This window comes from Taudactylus pleione, unplaced genomic scaffold (genome assembly GCF_031769625.1).
Source record: "Taudactylus pleione unplaced genomic scaffold, aTauple2 ptg000720l, whole genome shotgun sequence".
Lineage (NCBI taxonomy): Eukaryota > Metazoa > Chordata > Amphibia > Anura > Myobatrachidae > Taudactylus > Taudactylus pleione.
Window position 1 is genome coordinate 2011109 of NW_028285122.1, and position 22155 is coordinate 2033263.

At 47.1% G+C, this 22155-nt stretch overlaps 1 protein-coding gene across 1 annotated transcript in view; it reads left to right on the forward strand.

Annotated features, from left to right (window-relative positions):
- The window catches only part of LOC148477396 (uncharacterized), a 35140-nt gene extending 16993 nt beyond the window's left edge, over positions 1 to 18147 (forward strand). The window contains exons 4-9 of the mRNA XM_088456820.1: positions 405 to 436; positions 2691 to 3051; positions 4223 to 4438; positions 6756 to 6787; positions 15351 to 15405; positions 17848 to 18147. Coding sequence (XP_088312946.1) covers positions 405 to 436; positions 2691 to 3051; positions 4223 to 4438; positions 6756 to 6787; positions 15351 to 15405; positions 17848 to 17873 — 722 coding nt within the window. The 3' untranslated portion in view covers positions 17874 to 18147. The remainder of the gene's footprint in view (positions 1 to 404; positions 437 to 2690; positions 3052 to 4222; positions 4439 to 6755; positions 6788 to 15350; positions 15406 to 17847) is intronic.
- Positions 18148 to 22155: the final 4008 nt, after the last annotated feature.

Consider the following 22155-nt stretch of genomic DNA (forward strand, 5'->3'; position numbering starts at 1 on the left):
TCCCTCCTGCTCTGTCCTGATCCCACCTGCTCCCTCTTGCTCTGTTCTGATCCCACCTGATCCCACCTGCTCTGTACTGATTCCACCTGTTCCCTCCCACTCTATCCTGCTCTGTCCTAATCCCACCTGCTCCCTCCTGTGTCCTCCTGCACACTCCTGTTTCCTCCTGCACACTCCTGTTTCCTCCTGCACACTCCTGTTTCCTCCTGCTCCCTCTTATTCCCTTCTGTTTTCTCCTGATCCTCCCTGCTTGCTATTGCTGACAGCATGTCACTGGCGAACCTTTTACTTCTTTAATGATCAGTACAAGATAGCCAATGTAATAAGAGCATACAGAGAACACGTAATATCTCATCCTATCTGGAGTCCTACTTTCATATCACAAATTTCCTTCTGATCTGTAGGTTCACAGAAAGCGGAAGAGATTCTTATCCTGGTGAGTATAGAAAACAGATGTATCACTTATCTATGTTGTTTAACTATTAATTCAGGAATATCCATAAATATGTACAGTAATATTTATATAAGTACCAGTCCAATACCGAACGTCTATATGTAGACATAGTGACTAGTGATGATGTCACCACATAACATATACTCAGTGATGCCATCAACTAATTTTTTATATATATACTTAGTGATGTCACCTAATGTATAATGAGGGGCACAGTTGAGAAGTTGCATATAGCAGCCAATCAGCTTCTACCTGTTATTTTCTAGCACAATGTGTAAAATGACACTTAGAAGATGATTGGTTGGTTCTGTACTGGCAACTTCACCACTTTATCTCTCTTCAAGATTTGATAAATCCCCCTCATTCGCCCTGACGTCACCAGCTAATATGTATAATCAATGATATAGTCAGTTAATATACTGGGATGTCACAGTGAGTAGGTTTTGGAATTAATGAAGAATTCACATAAATCTAAACTGGACGGACATTTCAATCATTACATAAATATTTAACTGAGCACTGTAACAAGTGACAGATAGGTAATAAGACAGCCTCCTTATCAGTTCTCCTATCTCCATCTGTGCTTCTGATATGTGCCCTGTGTGTGTACAATATGAAGTATCTGCGAGCCTGGTATGTGCCCTGTGTTTGTACCATATGAAGTATCTGCGAGCCTGGTATGTGCCCTGTGTTTGTACCATATGAAGTATCTGCGAGCCTGGTATGTGCCCTGTGTTTGTACCATATGAAGTATCTGCTAGCCTGGTATGTGCCCTGTGTGTGTACAATATGAAGTATCTGCGAGCCTGGTATGTGCCCTGATTATACCATATGAAATATCTGCGAGCCTGGTATGTGCCCTGTGTTTATACCATATGAAGTATCTGCGAGCCTGGTATGTGCCCTGTGTTTATACCATATGAAGTATCTGCAAGCCTGGTATGTGCCCTGTGTTTATACCATATGAAGTATCTGCTAGCCTGGTATGTACCCTGTGTGTGTACCATATGAAGTATCTGCGAGCCTGGTATGTGCCCTGTGTTAATACCATATGAAGTATCTGCAATCCTGGTATGTGCCCTGTGTTTGTACCATATGAAGTATCTGCGAGCCTGGTATGTGCCCTGTGTTTATACCATATGAAGTATCTGCTAGCCTGGTATGTGCCCTGTGTGTGTACCATATGAAGTATCTGCGAGCCTGGAATGTGCCCTGTGTTTATACCATATGAAGTATCTGCGAGCCTGGTATGTGCCCTGTGTTTATACCATATGAAGTATCTGCGAGCCTGGTATGTGCCCTGTGTGTGTACCATATGAAGTATCTGTGAGCCTGGTATGTGCCCTGTGTTTATACTAGGGGTGTGCGGGTTCGGATTTCTGAAATCCGAACCCCCCCGAGCCCCACCGATCCGAGTCCGATCCGAGTCAGGCTCGACTTTTCCCGCCTGACTCAGATCTGAAAACGAGGCAAAACGTCATCATCCCGCCTTCCGAGTCTCGCGGGTTTTGGATCCTATATAAGGTACCCGCGTCGGCGCCATTTTCTCACTCGGCTGTGGACAGTGAAGAGGGAGGGTGGGAGTTATGGCTGTGTAGTGTAGTGTAGTGCTGCTGTTGTCCACTACTTCAAAGTCCATAGGGGCTGGCTGTGTTGTGTAGTGTAGTGCAGTGTAGTGTTGTGCTGTGCTGCTGTTGTTAATAGGGGCTGTGTCCACTACTTCAAAGTCCATAGTGGCTGGCTGGACTGTGTTGTGCAGTCAGTTCTCCATAGGGGCTGTGTCCACTCCAAAGTCCTGTGCAGTGTCCCAGTCCTAAAGGGGTGCTGTAGTGTTGTCAAGGGGGTGCTCTGTCCATCAGGGGTGCTCCCCCCAAGTGCTAAAAAAATAATATATTTTCTGTGTTTGTGAATTGTGTGCGCAGTAGCCGCACGTGCATCAACAAAGTAGTGCCAAGCGTGCGCCTTTGTCATAAGTAAAGGGCCGGCTGGCTTGACCGTTAAAGGGTGCTGTAACCCCCAAAGTACACTCCAGTCCAAACCAAAAAAATAATTATTTTCTGTGTTTGTGAATTGTGTGCGCAGTAGCCGCACGTGCATCAACAAAGTAGTGCCAAGCGTGCGCCTGTGTCATAAGTAAAGGGCCGGCTGGCTTTAAAGGGTGCTGTAACCCCCAAAGTACACTCCAGTCCAAACCAAAAAAGAAATTATTGTAATTAAATTTCTGTTTCCTTTTCAGAACAGAATGTGTCTGACATTGATTCTTCGCATCTGGAACACACTTATCAGGAATTGTTCATCTCTTCCATACAAACTTCTTAGAATACAAATAAGAAAAACTAAAGTTGTTGGGATACTTTCCCGGGAAGGAGCGAGTAGTTACGGTTTTCTCCAAGACTTTCTCACATCATCGCGTAGGGTGGTCGGAGAAGTGCGGCCATTCATCATAACTAACAACGGTCAACGGGAGTTCTGCGCGGAGGTGCAGAGGTGCGATGTCGCCATCCTGTATCACTCCAAGAAGAGAGGGAGAGTGAATATCACAGATGTGACGGACTGTCTGTATACTCAGGAGCTGGACTATCTGCACAGGATACTGGGTAAGAGAGACTGAGGCACATCACACACATGAGGTAGGACAGGTTGTGTTATGCATTTGCTGTTTATCGAGTCATCTCCAATTGATAAGTCACATTATTTATAGCTATTCATTAAGTGGATCCAACCAAAGACACTGAGGGGTACATTTACTAAGAATCGTGTTTTGCTTGAGTTTGCCTGAATTACATGCTCCGAATCGCAGGCACACGGAGAGATTTGTCAGCCGAAACTACCAAATTTACCAAGAATCATGTTTTTGTTGAATCGATTTTTCGATGGTGTGTGAGATTGTGTTTCCTGCTCGTGTTCCCTGTGTCTGACCATAGCCAAACACTCCCAAACATGCAGCCTGCACATATCGGTGAGATCCATGTAGGCTAGTACATGTATATAGTGTAAACATTTATGGTAAAAAACAAATAGCATGGAGTCCCACCTCCCAAGCATTACTAGCTTTGGGCTTTGTGACCCAGTCCTAGTTCAGGAAATAGGGGGGAAAATGGCATGGGGCTCCCCTCATTTCAATGAACCAGCACCTGGCTCCTAAAGCAGTCCTGACTGAGGAAATATGGGGGAATTGGCTGATATTTATTTCTATTTGTGTTTTCACCCATGTTTTACAGAGAGAATCATGATTTCACACCCAATATTGCCAAACACACCCCTGAATGTGATCTCAGACCATCACGATCCTTAGTAAATTTACCCGATACTCTATGCTCTAATCCATCCACTGTATTCTCACAGTGTAACAGCTATAGCAAGTTACAATGTAAGCAGCAATTCACAGCACATGAAGTGGGAAGGGTTTATAAGCAGTGGGAGACAGACAGACAGACAGATAGTTCTATACAGTTATATTTATATGTATATATATATATATATATATATATATGACATATTTTGGTATTGAGATGAAGTGTTTTATGTTGCACTGTAAGAATAGACTTGTGTTTCTTTGAGCTATCTATCTGTAATAGTGAGGCTATTTAAACAGTTTATACTGTATACATTTTTTTGTTATATGAAAAATTGTTTGATGCTTTTGTTATGAAATATCACAAAGTAGAGTAATATGGAATCCTCTCCTCCGGGAACGGTGTGCCGTACAGTGTATTGGGGTGACTGGTGTAAGTGGCAATATGGTAATAGCAGCTCTATTCTTTATAGGGAAGAGTAAGGTGATTGTAGTGGCCGATGACTTGGATTCCAGCTCTACATTGGAAAAGCAGAGGATACTCCAAGATCAGCCTCAGATTCAGCAAATGGCCCAAGATCTCTTTCTCTTCAGCGAGGAGGAGAAACAGGAAAGTGCACGTGACCACATGAATGAGAAGCTGCAAGACATATTATCTATCATTAACCAGGCTTTCTACATCGATATAGGTAAGTGCTGTCTAACCATTCATGTATAGCGTCCTGTGTTTCATGTTGCTAAACAGCCGGTGCGGTCACGGAAACTTAATGGTGAGAGAAGCCGCTTGGCCCGACAGCCTCATACAGCTCCGATGCGGTGAAGTTATCTTGTCACTGATTCTCACTCCAAGGTTCTTACTAAGACAAGACTGAAGCTACAGTAATGTACCAGATAGGTTCATCCTCCGAGCCAGGGCCGGTGCAAGGTTTCTTGGCACCCTAGGCATTTCTTCACCCTTGTATAGCTTCACAAGCTTTTATACAGTGCCCCCAGTAGTGGACCCTATGCAGTGCCCCCAGTAGTAGTCCTCCTATGCAGTGCCCCTTATATAATGCAGTTGTAGACCCACCTACACCTACTGCAAAGGCATTGTAGTAGTGATCTCCCCCCCAGTCATGCCCCCAGTAGTGATCTCCCCCCAGCAGTGCCCCCAGTAGTGATCTCCCCCCAGCAGTGCCCCCAGTAGTGATCTCCCCCCAGCAGTGCCCCAATTAGTGATCACCCCCCAGCAGTGCACCCAGTAGTGATCTCCCCCCCAGCAGTGCCCCCAGTAGTGATCTCTCCCCAGCAGTGCCCCCAGTAGTGATCTCCCCCCCAGCAGTGCCCCCAGTAGTGATCTCCCCCCCAGCAGTGCCCCCAGTAGTGATCTCCCCCCCAGCAGTGCCCACAGTAGTGATCTCCCCCCCAGCAGTGCACCCAGTAGTGATAACCCCCCAGCAGTGCCCCCAGTAGTGATAACCCCCCAGCAGTGCCCCCAGTAGTGATCTCCCCCCAGCAGTGCCCCCAGTAGTGATCTCCCTCCCAGCAGTGCCCCAGTAGTGATCTCCCCCCAGCAGTTCCCCCAGTAGTGATCTCCCCCCAGCAGTGCCCCCAGTAGTGATCTACCCAGTAGTGATCACCCCCCAGCAGTGCCCCCAGTAGTGATCTCCCCCCCAGGAGTGCCCCCAGTAGTTGTCTCCTCCCCAGTAGTGCCCCCCAGTAGTGATCTCCCTCCCAGCAGTGCCCCCAGTAGTGATCTCCCTCCCAGCAGTGCCCCAGTAGTGATCTCCCTCCCAGCAGTGCCCCCAGTAGTAATCTCCCCCCCAACAGTGCCCCCAGCAGTGATCTCCCCCCCAGCAGTGCCCCCAGTAGTGATATCCCCCCCAGCAGTGCCCCTAGCAGTGATCTCCCCCCCAGCAGTGCCCCAGTAGTGATCCCTCCAGCAGTGCCCCAGCAGTGATCTCCCCTTTATCTCAGGAGCTCTCTCAGTTTAGATACTTATGGTCTAGGTAGAAATTAAGGAATCAGACATCAGTTTACCAAGATCTATAACATTTACAACCATCCAAAATGAAATAACCAAACACTTCCCAGTAACTACTGTATAACAACATGACACCAAGAGGGATGTGGGGAGGGAGCAACCTAGATAGGAACATCCTGTGGGAAATTAAATGGTATTAATGATAAATTGTATGACAAAGTGGCAGGTTAATCTGGATTCTCCACAGCTATATATTAAATACATTTAGCTTGGAAAAGCTCCTGAAAGTTTAAATATATATTTGTGACTGTAGTTTAGTATGTATTCCTTTGTACTTTGGGTTTATTGGCCTATAAAATAGAATGTTTGTACCTAAAGTATAACTTACCTCAAAACTCAAATTTACCTGGATCACTCATTCAAGAGGTCTGGCAGCTTGTCCATCTGCTTGTTCTGTACTCTACTGAGCTCCATCTAGCTCTCTTCTCCTCTATCCTGCTCTGTCCTGATCCCACCTGCTCCCTCCTGCTCTGTCCTGATCCCACCTACTCCCTCTTTCTCTGTTCTGATCCCACCTGCCCCCTCCTGCAATGTCCTGAGCCCACCTGCTCCCTCCTGCTCTGTCCTGATCCCACCTGCTCCCTCCTGCTCTGTCCTGATCCCACCTGCTCCCTCTTGCTCTGTTCTGATCCCACCTGATCCCACCTGCTCTGTACTGATTCCACCTGTTCCCTCCCACTCTATCCTGCTCTGTCCTAATCCCACCTGCTCCCTCCTGTGTCCTCCTGCACACTCCTGTTTCCTCCTGCACACTCCTGTTTCCTCCTGCACACTCCTGTTTCCTCCTGCTCCCTCTTATTCCCTTCTGTTTTCTCCTGATCCTCCCTGCTTGCTATTGCTGACAGCATGTCACTGGCGAACCTTTTACTTCTTTAATGATCAGTACAAGATAGCCAATGTAATAAGAGCATACAGAGAACACGTAATATCTCATCCTATCTGGAGTCCTACTTTCATATCACAAATTTCCTTCTGATCTGTAGGTTCACAGAAAGCGGAAGAGATTCTTATCCTGGTGAGTATAGAAAACACATGTATCACTTATCTATGTTGTTTAACTATTAATTCAGGAATATCCATAAATATGTACAGTAATATTTATATAAGTACCAGTCCAATACCGAACGTCTATATGTAGACATAGTGACTAGTGATGATGTCACCACATAACATATACTCAGTGATGCCATCAACTAATTTTTTATTTATATATATATATATATATATATATATATACTTAGTGATGTCACCTAATGTATAATGAGGGGCACAGTTGAGAAGTTGCATATAGCAGCCAATCAGCTTCTACCTGTTATTTTCTAGCACAATGTGTAAAATGACACTTAGAAGATGATTGGTTGGTTCTGTACAGGCAACTTCACCACTTTCTCTCTCTTCAAGATTTGATAAATCCCCCTCATTCGCCCTGACGTCACCAGCTAATATGTATAATCAATGATATAGTCAGTTAATATACTGGGATGTCACAGTGAGTAGGTTTTGGAATTAATGAAGAATTCACATAAATCTAAACTGGACGGACATTTCAATCATTACATAAATATTTAACTGAGCACTGTAACAAGTGACAGATAGGTAATAAGACAGCCTCCTTATCAGTTCTCCTATCTCCATCTGTGCTTCTGATATGTGCCCTGTGTGTGTACAATATGAAGTATCTGCGAGCCTGGTATGTGCCCTGTGTTTGTACCATATGAAGTATCTGCGAGCCTGGTATGTGCCCTGTGTTTGTACCATATGAAGTATCTGCGAGCCTGGTATGTGCCCTGTGTTTGTACCATATGAAGTATCTGCTAGCCTGGTATGTGCCCTGTGTGTGTACAATATGAAGTATCTGCGAGCCTGGTATGTGCCCTGATTATACCATATGAAATATCTGCGAGCCTGGTATGTGCCCTGTGTTTATACCATATGAAGTATCTGCGAGCCTGGTATGTGCCCTGTGTTTATACCATATGAAGTATCTGCAAGCCTGGTATGTGCCCTGTGTTTATACCATATGAAGTATCTGCTAGCCTGGTATGTACCCTGTGTGTGTACCATATGAAGTATCTGTGAGCCTGGTATGTGCCCTGTGTTTATACCATATGAAGTATCTGCAAGCCTGGTATGTGCCCTGTGTTTATACCATATGAAGTATCTGCTAGCCTGGTATGTACCCTGTGTGTGTACCATATGAAGTATCTGTGAGCCTGGTATGTGCCCTGTGTTTATACTAGGGGTGTGCGGGTTCAGATTTCTGAAATCCGAACCCCCCCGAGCCCCCCCGATCCGAGTCCGATCCGAGTCAGGCTCGACTTTTCCCGCCTGACTCAGATCTGAAAACGAGGCAAAACGTCATCATCCCGCCTTCCGAGTCTCGCGGGTTTTGGATCCTATATAAGGTACCCGCGTCGGCGCCATTTTCTCACTCGGCTGTGGACAGTGAAGAGGGAGGGTGGGAGTTATGGCTGTGTAGTGTAGTGTAGTGCTGCTGTTGTCCACTACTTCAAAGTCCATAGGGGCTGGCTGTGTTGTGTAGTGTAGTGTAGTGCAGTGTAGTGTTGTGCTGTGCTGCTGTTGTTAATAGGGGCTGTGTCCACTACTTCAAAGTCCATAGGGGCTGGCTGGACTGTGTTGTGCAGTCAGTTCTCCATAGGGGCTGTGTCCACTCCAAAGTCCTGTGCAGTGTCCCAGTCCTAAAGGGGTGCTGTAGTGTTGTCCAGGGGGTGCTCTGTCCATCAGGGGTGCTCCCCCCAAGTGCTAAAAAAATAATATATTTTCTGTGTTTGTGAATTGTGTGCGCAGTAGCCGCACGTGCATCAACAAAGTAGTGCCAAGCGTGCGCCTGTGTCATAAGTAAAGGGCCGGCTGGCTTGACCGTTAAAGGGTGCTGTAACCCCCAAAGTACACTCCAGTCCAAACCAAAAAAATAATTATTTTCTGTGTTTGTGAATTGTGTGCGCAGTAGCCGCACGTGCATCAACAAAGTCGTGCCAAGTGTGCGCCTGTGTCATAAGTAAAGGGCCGGCTGGCTTTAAAGGGTGCTGTAACCCCCAAAGTACACTCCAGTCCAAACCAAAAAAAAATTATTTTCTGTGTTTGTGAATTGTGTGCGCAGTAGCCGCACATGCATCAACAAAGTAGTGGCAAGCGTGCGCCTGTGTCATAAGTAAAGGGCTAGCTGGCTTGACCGTTAAGGGTGCTGTAACCCCCGAAAGTACACTCCAGTCCAAACCAAAAAAAAAATTATTTTCTGTGTTTGTGAATTGTGTGCGCAGTAGCCGCACGTGCATCAACAAAGTCGTGCCAAGCGTGCACCTGTGTCATAAGTAAAGGGCCGGCTGGCTTGACCGTTAAGGGTGCTGTAACCCCCGAAAGTACACTCCAGTCCAAACCAAAAAAAATATTATTTTCTGTGTTTGTGAATTGTGTGCGCAGTAGCCGCACGTGCATCAACAAAGTAGTGCCAAGCGTGCACCTGTGTCATAAGTAAAGGGCCGACTGGCTTGACCATTAAAGGCTGCTGTAACCCCCAAAGTACACTCCAGTCCAAACCAAAAAAAAAATTATTTTCTTTGTTTGTGAATTGTGTGCGCAGTAGCCGCACGTGCATCAACAAAGTAGTGCCAAGCGTGCGCCTGTGTCATAAGTAAAGGGCCGGCTGGCTTGACCGTTAAAGGGTGCTGTAACCCCCAAAGTACACTCCAGTCCAAACCAAAAAAAAAATTATTTTCTGTGTTTGTGAATTGTGTGCGCAGTAGCCGCACGTGCATCAACAAAGTAGTGCCAAGCGTGCGCCTGTGTCATAAGTAAAGGGCCGGCTGGCTTGACCGTTAAGGGTGCTGTAACCCCCGAAAGTACACTCCAGTCCAAACCAAAAAAAAAATTATTTTCTGTGTTTAGCCGCACGTATATATCAGATCGATATAACATAAATGGAGGACCAAACTTTCTCCGATAAAAATAAAATAGAGAAAGATCAAGAACCACTTCCTCCTAGTGCTGAAGCTGCTGCCACTAGTCATGACATAGACAATAACATGCCATCAATGTCGTCTGCCAAGGCCGATGCCCAATGTCATAGTAGAGGGCACATACAGTCCCAAATGGCAAAGTTCAGGAAAATGACCTTGAAAAAGACATTTAAATCAGCTGAAGAGAAACGTAAACTTGCCAATATGCCATTTACGACACGGAGTGGCAAGGAACGGCTAAGGTCGATCCCTAGTATGTTCATGACTAGTGGTTCAGCTTCACATGACGATGGAAGCCCTCCTCCCACTAAAAAAATCAAAAGAGTTAAGCTGGCAAAAGCAAAGCGAAGAACTGTGCTTTCTAAGAAGATATCACAAAGTCCAAGTGTGGTGGTGGTTGCGATGCCTGACCTTCCCAGCACTGGACGGGAAGAGGTGGCTCTTTCCACCATTTGCACGCCCCCTGCAAGTGCTGAAAGGAGCACCCACAGTCCACTTGCTGATATGCAAATTGAAGATGTCACTGTTGAAGTACAACAGGATGAGGATACTGGTGTAGCTGGCGCTGAGGAGGAAGTTGGCGAGGAGGATTCTGATGGTGATGTGGTTTGTTTAAATCAGGCTCCGGGGGAGACAGTTGTTGTCCGTGGGATGAAAAAGCCCATCACGGTCATGCCTGGGCAGAAGACCAAACATTCCACCTCTTTGGTCTGGCAATATTTCTATCCAAATCCGGACAACAACTGTCTTGCCATATGTACCATATGTAAAGGTGAAATAAGTAGGGGTAGGGACGTCAACCACCTAGGAACATCCTCCCTTATACGGCACCTGCAGCGCATTCATAAAAAGTTACTGTCAAGTTCAGAAACTTTGGCTAAGACCGTAAGCAGTCCAGGGACACCTAAATCCCATTGTCCTGTTGTATCCAAGTGCCTGCAAACCACACCGTCAACTCCCTCCTCGTCAATTTCCTCCTTAGTCAGGATCAGAAGTAGTCCTGCAGGCCATGTCACTGGCATGACTGACTCTCCTATCCGGGATTCCTCCGGAGGATCCTGCATTGCTACGCCTACTGCTGCCGCTGCTGCTGTTGCTGCTGCTGGGAGTCGTTTGTCATCCCAGAGAGGAAGTAGGAACACCACTACTTTTACTAAACAATTGACCCTCCAACAGTCCTTAGTGAGGAGGATGAAGTACGACAGCAGTCATCCTGAAGCAAAACGTATAACTGAGGCCTTGACTGCTATGTTGGTGTTAGACGTGCGTCCGGTATCCGCCATTAGTGCAGTGGGATTTAGACAATTGATAGAGGTAGTGTGTCCCCGGTTCCAAATCCCGTCTAGATTCCACTTCACTAGGCAGGCGATACCGAGACTGTACAGAAACGTCAGAAAAAGTGTCCTCAGTGTCATGAAAAATGCAGTTGTACACAATGTCCACTTAACCACGGACATGTGGACAAGTGGAACAGGGCAGACTAAGGACTATATGACTGTGACAGCCCACTGGGTAGATGTATCACCTTACGCAGCAACAGCAGCAGCGTCACCAGTAGCAGCATCTCAGAAACGCCAGCTCGTTACAAGGCAGGCTACGCTGTGTATCACCGGTTTCAGTAAGAGGCACACCGCCGACAACCTCTTAGAGAAACTGAGGGAAATCATCGCCCAGTGGCTTACCCCACTTAGACTCTCCTGGGGATTTGTGATATCTGACAACGCCACCAATATTGTGCGGGCATTACATCTGGGCAAATTCCAGCACATCTCATGTTTTGCTCACACAATAAACTTGGTGGTGCAGAATTTTCTGAAAAGCGACAGGGGCGTGCAGGAGACGCTTTGGGTGGCCCGAAAAATTTCTGGCCACTTTCGCCATTCAGCGACTGCGTGCCGAAGACTGGAGCGCCAGCAAACACTCTTGAACTTGCCCCGCCATCACCTGAAGCAAGAGGTTGTGATGCGGTGGAACTCAACCCTCTATATGCTTCAGAGGATGGAGGAGCAGCAAAAGGCCATACAAGCCTATACATCCACCTATGACATAGGCAAAGGAGGGGGTATGCACCTGACTCAAGCGCAGTGGAGAATGATTTCCGTGTTGTGCAAGGTTCTCCAGCCCTTCGAACTTGCCACACGTAAAGTCAGTTCAGACACTGCCAGCTTGAGTCAGGTCATTCCCCTCATCAGGCTTTTGCAGAAGCAGCTGGAGAAAGTGAAGGAGGAGCTAAGACGGAGCGATTCCGCTCAGCATGTTGGACTTGTGGATGAAGCCCTTCATTCGCTTTGCCAGGATTCCAGGGTGGTCAATCTGTTGAAATCAGACCACTACATTTTGGCCACCGTGCTCGATCCTAGGTTTAAAGCCTATGTGGTGTCTCTCTTTCCGGCCGACACAAGCCTGCAGAGGTGCAAAGACCTGCTGGTGAACACACTGTCAGCTGAAGCGGAACGTGACACGTCAACGGCTCCTTCTTCATTTTATCCCGCAACTGGGGCTGCCAGGAAAAAACTTAGGTATCCTAAGCAACCCGCTGGCGGTGATGCAGGGCAGGCAGGACCAAGTTTGGACATCTGGTCCGGACTGAAGGACCTGGCAACAATTTCTGACATGTCTACTGTCACTGCATAAGATACTGTCACCATTGTCAGAATGGTGGAGGATTACATCGGTGACAGCATCCTAGTAGGCATGTCAGACAGTCCATACCTGTACTGGCAGGAAAAAGAGGCAATTTGGAGGCCCCTGTACAAACTGGCTCTATTTTACCTGAGTTGCCCCCCCTCCAGTGTGTACTCCGAAAGAGTGTTTAGTGCAGCCGGGAACCTTGTCAGCGAAAGGCGTAGGAGGTTGCTTCCACAGAATGTGGAGAAGATGATGTTCATCAAAATGAATTATCAGCTCTTCCAGGGAGACCAGCCTCCAGAAGGTACAGAGGGACCTGTGGTGGTGGATTCAAGTGGGGACGAGTTAATACTTTGTGAGGATGAGGATGTACACACTGAAGAGGGTGAGGAATCGGTGGATGAGGAGGATGAGGATGACATCTTGCCTCCGTAGAGCAAGTTTGTGCAGGGACACATTAATTGCCAGCTTGTTTTGTGGGGGCCCAAACGAACCAATCATTTCAGCCACAGTTGTGTGGCAGACCCTGGCGCTGAAATGATTGATTTGTTAAAGTGTGCATGTCCTGTTTATACAACATAAGGGTGGGTGGGTGGGAGGGCCCAAGGACAATTCCATCTTGCACCTCTTTTTTGTCTTTGCATTATGTACAGTTTGGGGCCTAGTTTTTCTAACTGCCATCCTGTCTGCCACTGCAGTGTCACTCCTAGATGGGTCTCGTGTTTGTGCTGCCCACTCGTGTAGCTTAGCATAGTCATCCAGCTACCTCGGTGCAACCTTTTGGACATAAAAACACTATTGTGAGGTGTGAGGTGTTCAGAATAGACTGGAAATGAGTGGAAATTAAGGTTATTGAGGTTAATAATAGCATAGGATCAGAAAAACCTACAAATTCTGTGATTTTAGCTGTTTTTATGCTTTTTAAAAAAAAAATACAGATCCAAAACACAAAACCCAGAACCCAAAACACGGAAGGGTGGTTTTGGCAAAACCAATCCAGATCCAAAACACGAAGAAAGATCCAGATCCAAAACCCAAACACGAAAAGAGGCCGGTGCACACCCCTAGTTTATACCATATAAAGTATCTGCGAGCCTGGTATGTGCCCTGTGTTTATACCATATGAAGTATCTGCTAGCCTGGTATGTGCCCTGTGTGTGTACCATATGAAGTATCTGCGAGCCTGGTATGTGCCCTGTGTTTATACCATATGAAGTATCTGCTAGCCTGGTATGTGCCCTGTGTGTGTACCATATGAAGTATCTGCGAGCCTGGTATGTGCCCTGTGTGTGTACCATATGAAGTATCTGCGAGCCTGGTATGTGCCCTGTGTTTATACCATATGAAGTATCTGCAATCCTGGTATGTGCCCTGTGTTTGTACCATATGAAGTATCTGCGAGCCTGGTATGTGGCCTGTGTTTATACCATATGAAGTATCTGCAATCCTGGTATGTGCCCTGTGTTTGTACCATATGAAGTATCTGCAAGCCTGGTATGTGCCCTGTGTTTATACCATATGAATTATCTGCTAGCCTGGTATGTGCCCTGTGTGTGTACCATATGAAGTATCTGCGAGCCTGGTATGTGCCCTGTGTTTATACCATATGAAGTATCTGCGAGCCTGGTATGTGCCCTGTGTTTATACCATATGAAGTATCTGCTAGCCTGGTATGTGCCCTGTGTGCGTACCATATGAAGTATCTGCTAGCCTGGTATGTGCCCTGTGTGTGTACCATATGAAGTATCTGCGAGCCTGGTATGTGCCCTGTGTTTATACCATATGAAGTATCTGCTAGCCTGGTATGTGCCCTGTTTATACCACATGAAGTATCTGCTAGCCTGGTATGTGCCCTGTGTTTATACCATATGAAGTATCTGCTAGCCTGGTATGTGCCCTGTGTTTATACCATATGAAGTATCTGCGAGCCTGGTATGTGCCCTGTGTTTATACCATATGAAGTATCTGCGAGCCTGGTATGTGCCCTGTGTTTATACCATATGAAGTATCTGCAAGCCTGGTATGTGCCCTGTGTTTGTACAATATGAAGTATCTGCGAGCCTGGTATGTGCCCTGTGTGTGTACCATATGAAGTATCTGCGAGCCTGGTATGTGCCCTGTGTTTATACCATATGAAGTATCTGCAATCCTGGTATGTGCCCTGTGTTTGTACCATATGAAGTATCTGCAAGCCTGGTATGTGCCCTGTGTTTATACCATGTGAAGTACCTGCTAGCCTTGTATGTGCCCTGTGTGTGTACCATATGAAGTATCTGCGAGCCTGGTATGTGCCCTGTGTTTATACCATATGAAGTATCTGCTAGCCTGGTATGTGCCCTGTTTATACCATATGAAGTATCTGCTAGCCTGGAATGTGCCCTGTGTTTATACCATATGAAGTATCTGCTAGCCTGGTATGTGCCCTGTGTTTATAGCATATGAAGTATCTGCGAGCCTGGTATGTGCCCTGTGTTAATACCATATGAAGTATCTGCGAGCCTGGTATGTGCCCTGTGTTTATACCATATGAAGTATCTGCGAGCCTGGTATGGATTGACACCAAGATAGCAACAATAACAAATTACATTTCTTAGGACATTTATTTATATGGGATATATACTGTAATATACTGTTATGTTCTGTATAGAAGCAAAGATCTATCATTGTTGTGGGAGGGTCATGGGCGTGTTGTGGGAGGGTCATGGACATGTTGTGGGAGGGTCATGGGTATGTTGTGGGCGGGTCATGGGTGTGTTGTGGGAGGGTCATGGGTGTGTTGTGGGAGGGTCATTGGCATGTTGTGGGAGGGCCATGGGCATGTTGTGGGAGGGTCATGGGCATGTCTGGAAATGCTGCTGTGTTAGCAATCTCCAATACACTGCATCAGTGTATACAGAACATGTCTTACTAACACAATGGACAATTATAATTATAATCACATTAAATTTCCAATTTTCTTATTGTGTTGTTTAGACTCCATTGGCTGTGTTCATACTACAATTTATTTTTTGTGGGCTAAAGAAGACAGGTAAGTAACAAGTGTACTGTATGATTCAATATAGGCTTTATGAGTTATTTTCTTCTATGTATTATCTAATTTGTGTGACTCCTTTTGTATAGTGCTCTGTAAAGTTATCAGTTGTTCATATACTGTGTATGTGACCCCAGGAGTGTGTGTATGTGTATGATGAGAGAAACACAGGTGAAGAGCTAAATGGAGTATACATGTGTCCAAGGTTTCAGACCTATGTCTTTTAAACCCCCAGGAAAAGTCTGATTCTGATTTGTTGGAGTTCTTGGCTTGCCAGACAAAAGGGTCCTGGTGGTGTGGATGTTAGAGAGAAGGGAGGGCTCTATCCACAGGGCCATTTTAGGCATTTGAACCTTTCAGCTTGGGAGCAGGCTGCATAGTGATTGCACCTGGAAGAGGCTCATATAAGCTGTGTCAGGCTCAGTGTCCCTCACTTGGGGGAAGAACAAGCAGGAAGGCTTGTTCAGAGATATTGTGATATACTTCTTGTAAGTAATGTGCATATGCGTATGTTTGTGGTGAAGGCAGTAGGCTCTACAATTTTGAGAGAGGGAAGTTTTGTCTAGTTAGTGCACAGATGGGCTAGGATTTATGTTTATGATTTTCATTTTATTTCTTCACAATAAAACTAATTCTGGTCTTACCACAGTATATATATACATACACACACATAATATATATATATTCTGTGTATAGGGATCACCTTGTTACGCTCAGTTTGCTCTTCTTAACACCGTGTTTCACGCTCTGTTACCGTTTCTGTCTTATCTGTTTTGTAAAGACTGTATGTCTGTAAGATGGGCAGGAATAGGCTGAGCACATCCAGACGTGAACAGTTATAATTTATGAGGCTACATAAGGCAGAGGCCATGTATTGTACATGTTATTTATTCTTGGGATGATTGTAATCGCTGAATATTAAGGAGCTTCATGCAGAACAATATTTATTTGTCACCAGATATTTATATAACGCACACACATATTCCGCGGCGCTTTACAGATAATATTTGTCCATCCGCATCAGTCCCAGCTCCAGTAGAGCTTACAATATACAGAGGCGCCAGAGTCATATTTACCACATACGGAATTGCAGCCACAGGCAGAAACATGCCTGGAAAACGGTCATGACACACCGGCATTTGAGTCCCCAACCCCCCTCTCCTGTTGCTGCCCATAAACGCTCCCTGCCTGTCAATCACTTTGCAAATAAATCATTACTGTGTGTGACATTGGTGATGGAACTTGCCACATTCGTAGTGAGACTCGGATGCATGCGCAGACAACCGATAATAGCTCAATGTCATACATATCGGCAATGCATCCGTCTCTGAATCAGGCCTGTGTCGTGGGACGGAGCTGCCACTATCAGTTGCCTAAAGAGGTCCTTAACCTTTATCACTGATGGAGCTGTTAGGCATTGATAGTATGGCTTGGGCATGGGATCCCGACAGTCAAAATACTGATATATGTTTGTAAGTCAGAGGTTCCCAAACACGGTCCTCAAGGCTCCCCAACAGTTCAGGTGTTAGAGATATCCGTGGTTGAGCACAGGTGACTTTCTTAGTACCTCAGTCAATTTGATTTAACCCCTTGTGCTCAACCATGGATAACTCTAACACCTGAACTGTTGGGGATCCATGAGGACCGTGTTTGGGAACCTCTGTTGTAAGTATTATAACCCTTACCCTAACCCACCCTTACCCTAACCAACCCCTCTCACAGCCTATCACAAACCCCCCCCCCTGACAGCGCAATCTGTCGGCATCCTGTCTGTCGGGATGCTGACTACATCCTGATAGGATGCCCACACAATATCTATAATACACAGTAAATGCATCATTGTCTGATAAAGATATTAAGGTTCCATTAGTCTTAGCTACCAGAGGACACACAAGAAAGTGAAAACCTTTATGTACCAGAATTGTTAGTTCTATGTGTCCAAAGGCACAATATATCCCAGCCTGATTAAAATATTTTGCAAGCATGAGCCTTGATGGCTGTATTGTAGAGTTATGCGCAGATGCAAGGGTTTTATTTTTTTTAAATAAATAAAAAAATAGCTAAAATCATGTGACGTGGACCTGTTTACATGCAATCCAAAAGTTTGGTTTGTAAAACTGAGTTCTGAGCTGACCACAAAACCGATCCAGAAGTTGGTTCAACTTCGAACCCCAAAGTGATTCAGAACTTGCACTTGGTTCGACTCAGTACCCCTAAACTCGGATATTCCCAGTTTTCTGTACTGTAAAGTAACACAATGCAAAGGGCTGACGGTGGGAGGAGGGAGTCTGTATAATGAACTCATCTTCTTTTGGCTACCAGACAAATTCAAATTCTTGGGTGTTAACATTGGAATTAAGATGGAAAATGTGTCTGTGATTCAAGATAATGGGTCAGTATGTGCCAAGTGGAAATAATGTCATATTTTCTGTCTTTTAGATTTCTGGAAAAGGTTCACAATCTGAATCTTCGCTGATGGAACGTGCTGCGTTGGACGAGTTTATACCATTCAACATTACAGAGAACAAAGGAAACCACATCATTCATAAGACCAACTGCTTTACATGTTATGTTGGACTAATCATTGGCTTATTATCCACAGAACAACATGTATATATTGTGATCATGTATCGATCAGAGACAATACAACACATCCCCTGTAATATTCTATATATCTGAATGATTTGTGAAGAAAACATTATTTTAAGGGAATGGGATTGAAATAACGGTGGCTCAAATCCCGACAGCGGCTGCCCGACAGGCTGAAAATCCCGACAGAGCCTGGTAGGTATGCTAACCTCTCCTGGCTCCCCTAACCCTAATCCTCCCTTAGTGGTGCCTAACCCTAACCTCCCCCTGGGAGTGCCTACCCATAACCCTCCCTTAGTGGTGCCTAACCCTAACCTCCCCCCGGGAGTGCCTAACCCTAACCCTCCCTTAGTGGTGCCTAACCCTAACCTCCTCCCGGGAGTTCCTAACCCTAACCCTCCCTTAGTGGTGCCTAACCCCTCCTCCCTAGTGCCTAACCCTAACCTCCCCCCGGGAGTGCCTAACCCTAACCCCCACTTTCCGCTCCCTTAACCTAACCTCTCCCTTGGGGTGCCTAACCCTTTCCCCCAGGGGTGCCTAACCCTAACAACCCCCCCAAAACCTCAAAAACCTAACGTTAACCCCCGCTAACTGCCCTAAAACAAACCCTCCCCGCGGCAAACAGGACGGGCACTCTGGACTCCTGGGGTCGGGATTAAGATTGGCGTCGGTGTTTCGACATCTATCATAAATCCCTAGCCGGCATTCTGCTGTCGGGATTGTGACCGGCGCAGGTGACCTTCTTGGAAACAGGAATATAATATAATATAATGTGTCAGTGTTTTGATCTTGTTCTCTTTTTTTTAAAGACAAATAACATATTTTGTTAGGGATTATTTAGGAAATGATTTACTGTTGGCAGCACATTGAGCTGTGCGGGTATATGTACTATCAACATATATTATGTGTAGGACGTCACAGTATTAACCATAATCCCTACTTTAGCCATCAAAGATCACACCCCAAGAGATGAAACATGTTTGGGCTTGGCTTATGATGGAGGCGCTGTGACATCATTGGTCCAGGAAGCGTTGGTGGATTGGAGTGGACGCCAGGGGTGCTGGCTGATGTGGGGTGACCAATGGTCCTATTTCTACTTCAGGGTCCATAGGGTATCCACAGGATACCTTGGGGTATAGGTGATGACGTCAGTCTTCAGGCACCACAGAGTTAAAGTTTTCAGCCTCCCAGGATGCATCTGGGTCCCTCTCCTATACCCCGCCCCCGAGCCAAGGCATCTCAGTTTCGTCGGTGCCTGGCCGGAGTCGGAGGCACTGTGCAGAGGGGGGCTATGAAGATCCCCTGAAGTTTCTTTTAAAGGCAGCGCTGGCTGCACATATGGGAGTACAGCATGGACAGTCAGTACTGACGTCCATGCCGTCTCCCCTACACCCCGCCAGTACCAGAACGCCGGTACTGATCCGGTAGACATCTGGGGTCACGGCTAGCGGTGTCCCCAGATGTTTTGGACCATGGCCGGATCCAAGGGGATGCAGGTAAGCAGCGGGGTCCCGCGGTGGGTCCCTGCTGGTCACATGGTCCTGAGTCCCCAGGCAGGGGGCTCCCTGGGGACTGGCTGCAGCGTGGAGCCAGGCGACCAACCTGCGCTTCCACTACCCCCTGGGACAGCAGGCCGCTGCTGAGCGGCATGCGCTGCGGCGTCCCAGGGGTTAAATGCATGCCAGGGGAATGCGCTTTCCCTGTCTCACAGCCGGCGCCTCCCCTGCTGCACACAGCCTCTCTGCTCTGCCTGATTGGCCACAGTGTGTCAGCTGTCCTCCCCAGGCCGGCCTCCTTCATCTTCTGCTCCTCGGTGGCCATCTTTAAAGCATGGTGAACACTGCTGGAAGCCTGTGAGCGGTGGCATTGCGGTCTGGGTCCCCCAGCATACCTCTCCTCTGTTTGTCACAGGTCAGTGTATGCAGCGCTGAGTCCTACCAGCCTGAGGGTCTGAGTAGTTGAGAATCAGCGCTAATAGTGCAGGGATTTGTTTCTTCTGCATTGTATGTGACTGAACTGCTAGCCTGCTGTCTGTACTTTCACTTTCTACTGTCAGCTTTATTACTGTCCCTGATCTTGCTCTGCTCAAAGCCCTTGCGGTGCGCGGTGTGCAAGATGTTATTCACACTATACCAATACGTATAGGTGTGAGTGTCACATACTTACCATCATGTCTGAGACTGATTTTCCTCTCCAGCTCATGTGTACTAAATGTAAGGTACCAATAGCGGAGGGAGAGGGTAACGCGGAGGGGTTATGCCCCCAGTGCCTGGCACTGTCACGGCCGATTATGGTCACGGTCCCGGTACAGGAACCTCCCTGGGCTTGTTTCGCTAAGGCGCTTACAACCCTTGTGGGCCAGCTAGCTCCGCCACCTGCGTTTACCCAGACGGGTTTGTCCCAGCAGTCAGTGGTGTCGTCACCCATGCGGGAGTTCCCGAGACAATTGATGGTACCCCACAGTCTCCCTGTCCCTTCCCAGGTTTCTCCGGAGCCTGAGTGGGTTAATACTCTTAACTACATCGGTTCAGCCTTTGTCCGATGTTTTACAGGGGGAGTCTGTGTTGCGGCCTCATAACGGCCGGTGGCGTCTTTATCTGCTCCTTATGGGGATGACGATGAGACGTCAGATCATGGGGAGATTCTGGATCTATCTGACCAAGAACCTCTCCGTACCAAAGAGCCGGACGCTAAGTCCAAGGTGTATATCCCTGGTCTTATTCGAGCGGTCCGCTCGGCTTTAGTTATTGAGGATATTGATCCTTTGGTGGCCACATTCATATATGCCTTTTTAAGGATATTAAGGGTGAGGCTACGGTGTTCCCTCTTTCTGATCAATTAGTGGATCATTTAGAGGAGGCGTGGAAAAATCCAGGTAAACGGTTCAGCCCCAGAGACGCTTAGCCGTGGCTTATCCGTTTGCGGTCAATTATTTTTCTAAGCGGGAATCCCCTACGCAAATGGATTCACATGTCACACGCCTAGTCAAAAGTGCCACATTGCCTATGCCTTCGATGTCATCCTTGAAGGATGTCACTGACCGCAAGGTGGAGATCTGCCTCAAAGCCGTTTATTCCCTTGCAGGGAAGCATCCAGACCGGCTCTGGCCGTGTGTTGGGTAGCCAGAGCTATGGAGCGCTGGGCGGATAATTTGGAGGTGTCTTTGGACTCTGACTGTTCGGCTGAACAGACCGAGTTGGTGGGCAATCTCCGAGACTCGGCCACTTACATTAATGAAGCGGCCTTAGATATTTGTATGCTCACCTCTAGGATCTCCTCTGCAGCCGTGGCTGCTCGTCGCACCTTATGGTTGCGTTCTTGGAAAGCGGACGCGGATTCCAAAAAGGGATTAGAAGGTCTGGACAGGTACTATTTGGTCCAGATCTGGACAAAATTGTAGTTACGTTGGCAGCAGCAAAATCTGCATGTCTTCTGTCTGCTACGATTCTTTCTAGTGCTGGTGGGTCGTCCTTTTGGCCTCACAGGGCCCAAGGTAGGCCTAAAGTACAGTCCTGTCCATGGCAGGCTGGGGCCAAGAAATTGTCCAAGCCCAAGAATCAGGTCTGGAGTACCAGATGTCCGGCTCCTAGGTCAGATAACAAACCTGCGGCCTGACGGTCCAGGTCTCCTTTTGGAGGACCCCAAAGTGGGGGGCGCCTGCTTCAGTTCGCCCGGTGCTGGTCGCAGTGCATGTTCCAATTTCCCAGAGGGGCCTGGGTTTCTATTCCATTCTATTTTTGGTGCAGAAACCCAATGGGTCTTACCATTCAATACTAAACCTAAAGGCCCTCAGCAAGTCCTTGAGGGTGCCTCTGTTTCGGATGGAGACCCTGCGGTCCATTATTCTGGGGACTACATGGTGTCATTGGACATCCAGGACGCTTACCTGCATGTCCCTATTTTTTTGTGCCATCAGCAGTTCCTCAGATTGGCAATCTGCAACGAACATTTCCAGTTCCGGGCACTGCCTTTTGGCCTGGTGACTGCTCCTCGGGTATTCACCAAGGTCATGGCGGTCATGGCGGCTCTCCTGCGGACGCAGGGAGTCCGACTGTTGCCTTATCTGGACGACCTCCTGTTGATAGCGGGGTCTCCAGAGTTTCTTTTACACCATCTGGATCTGACAATTGCGGTACTGCAACGTCACGGCTGGTTGAC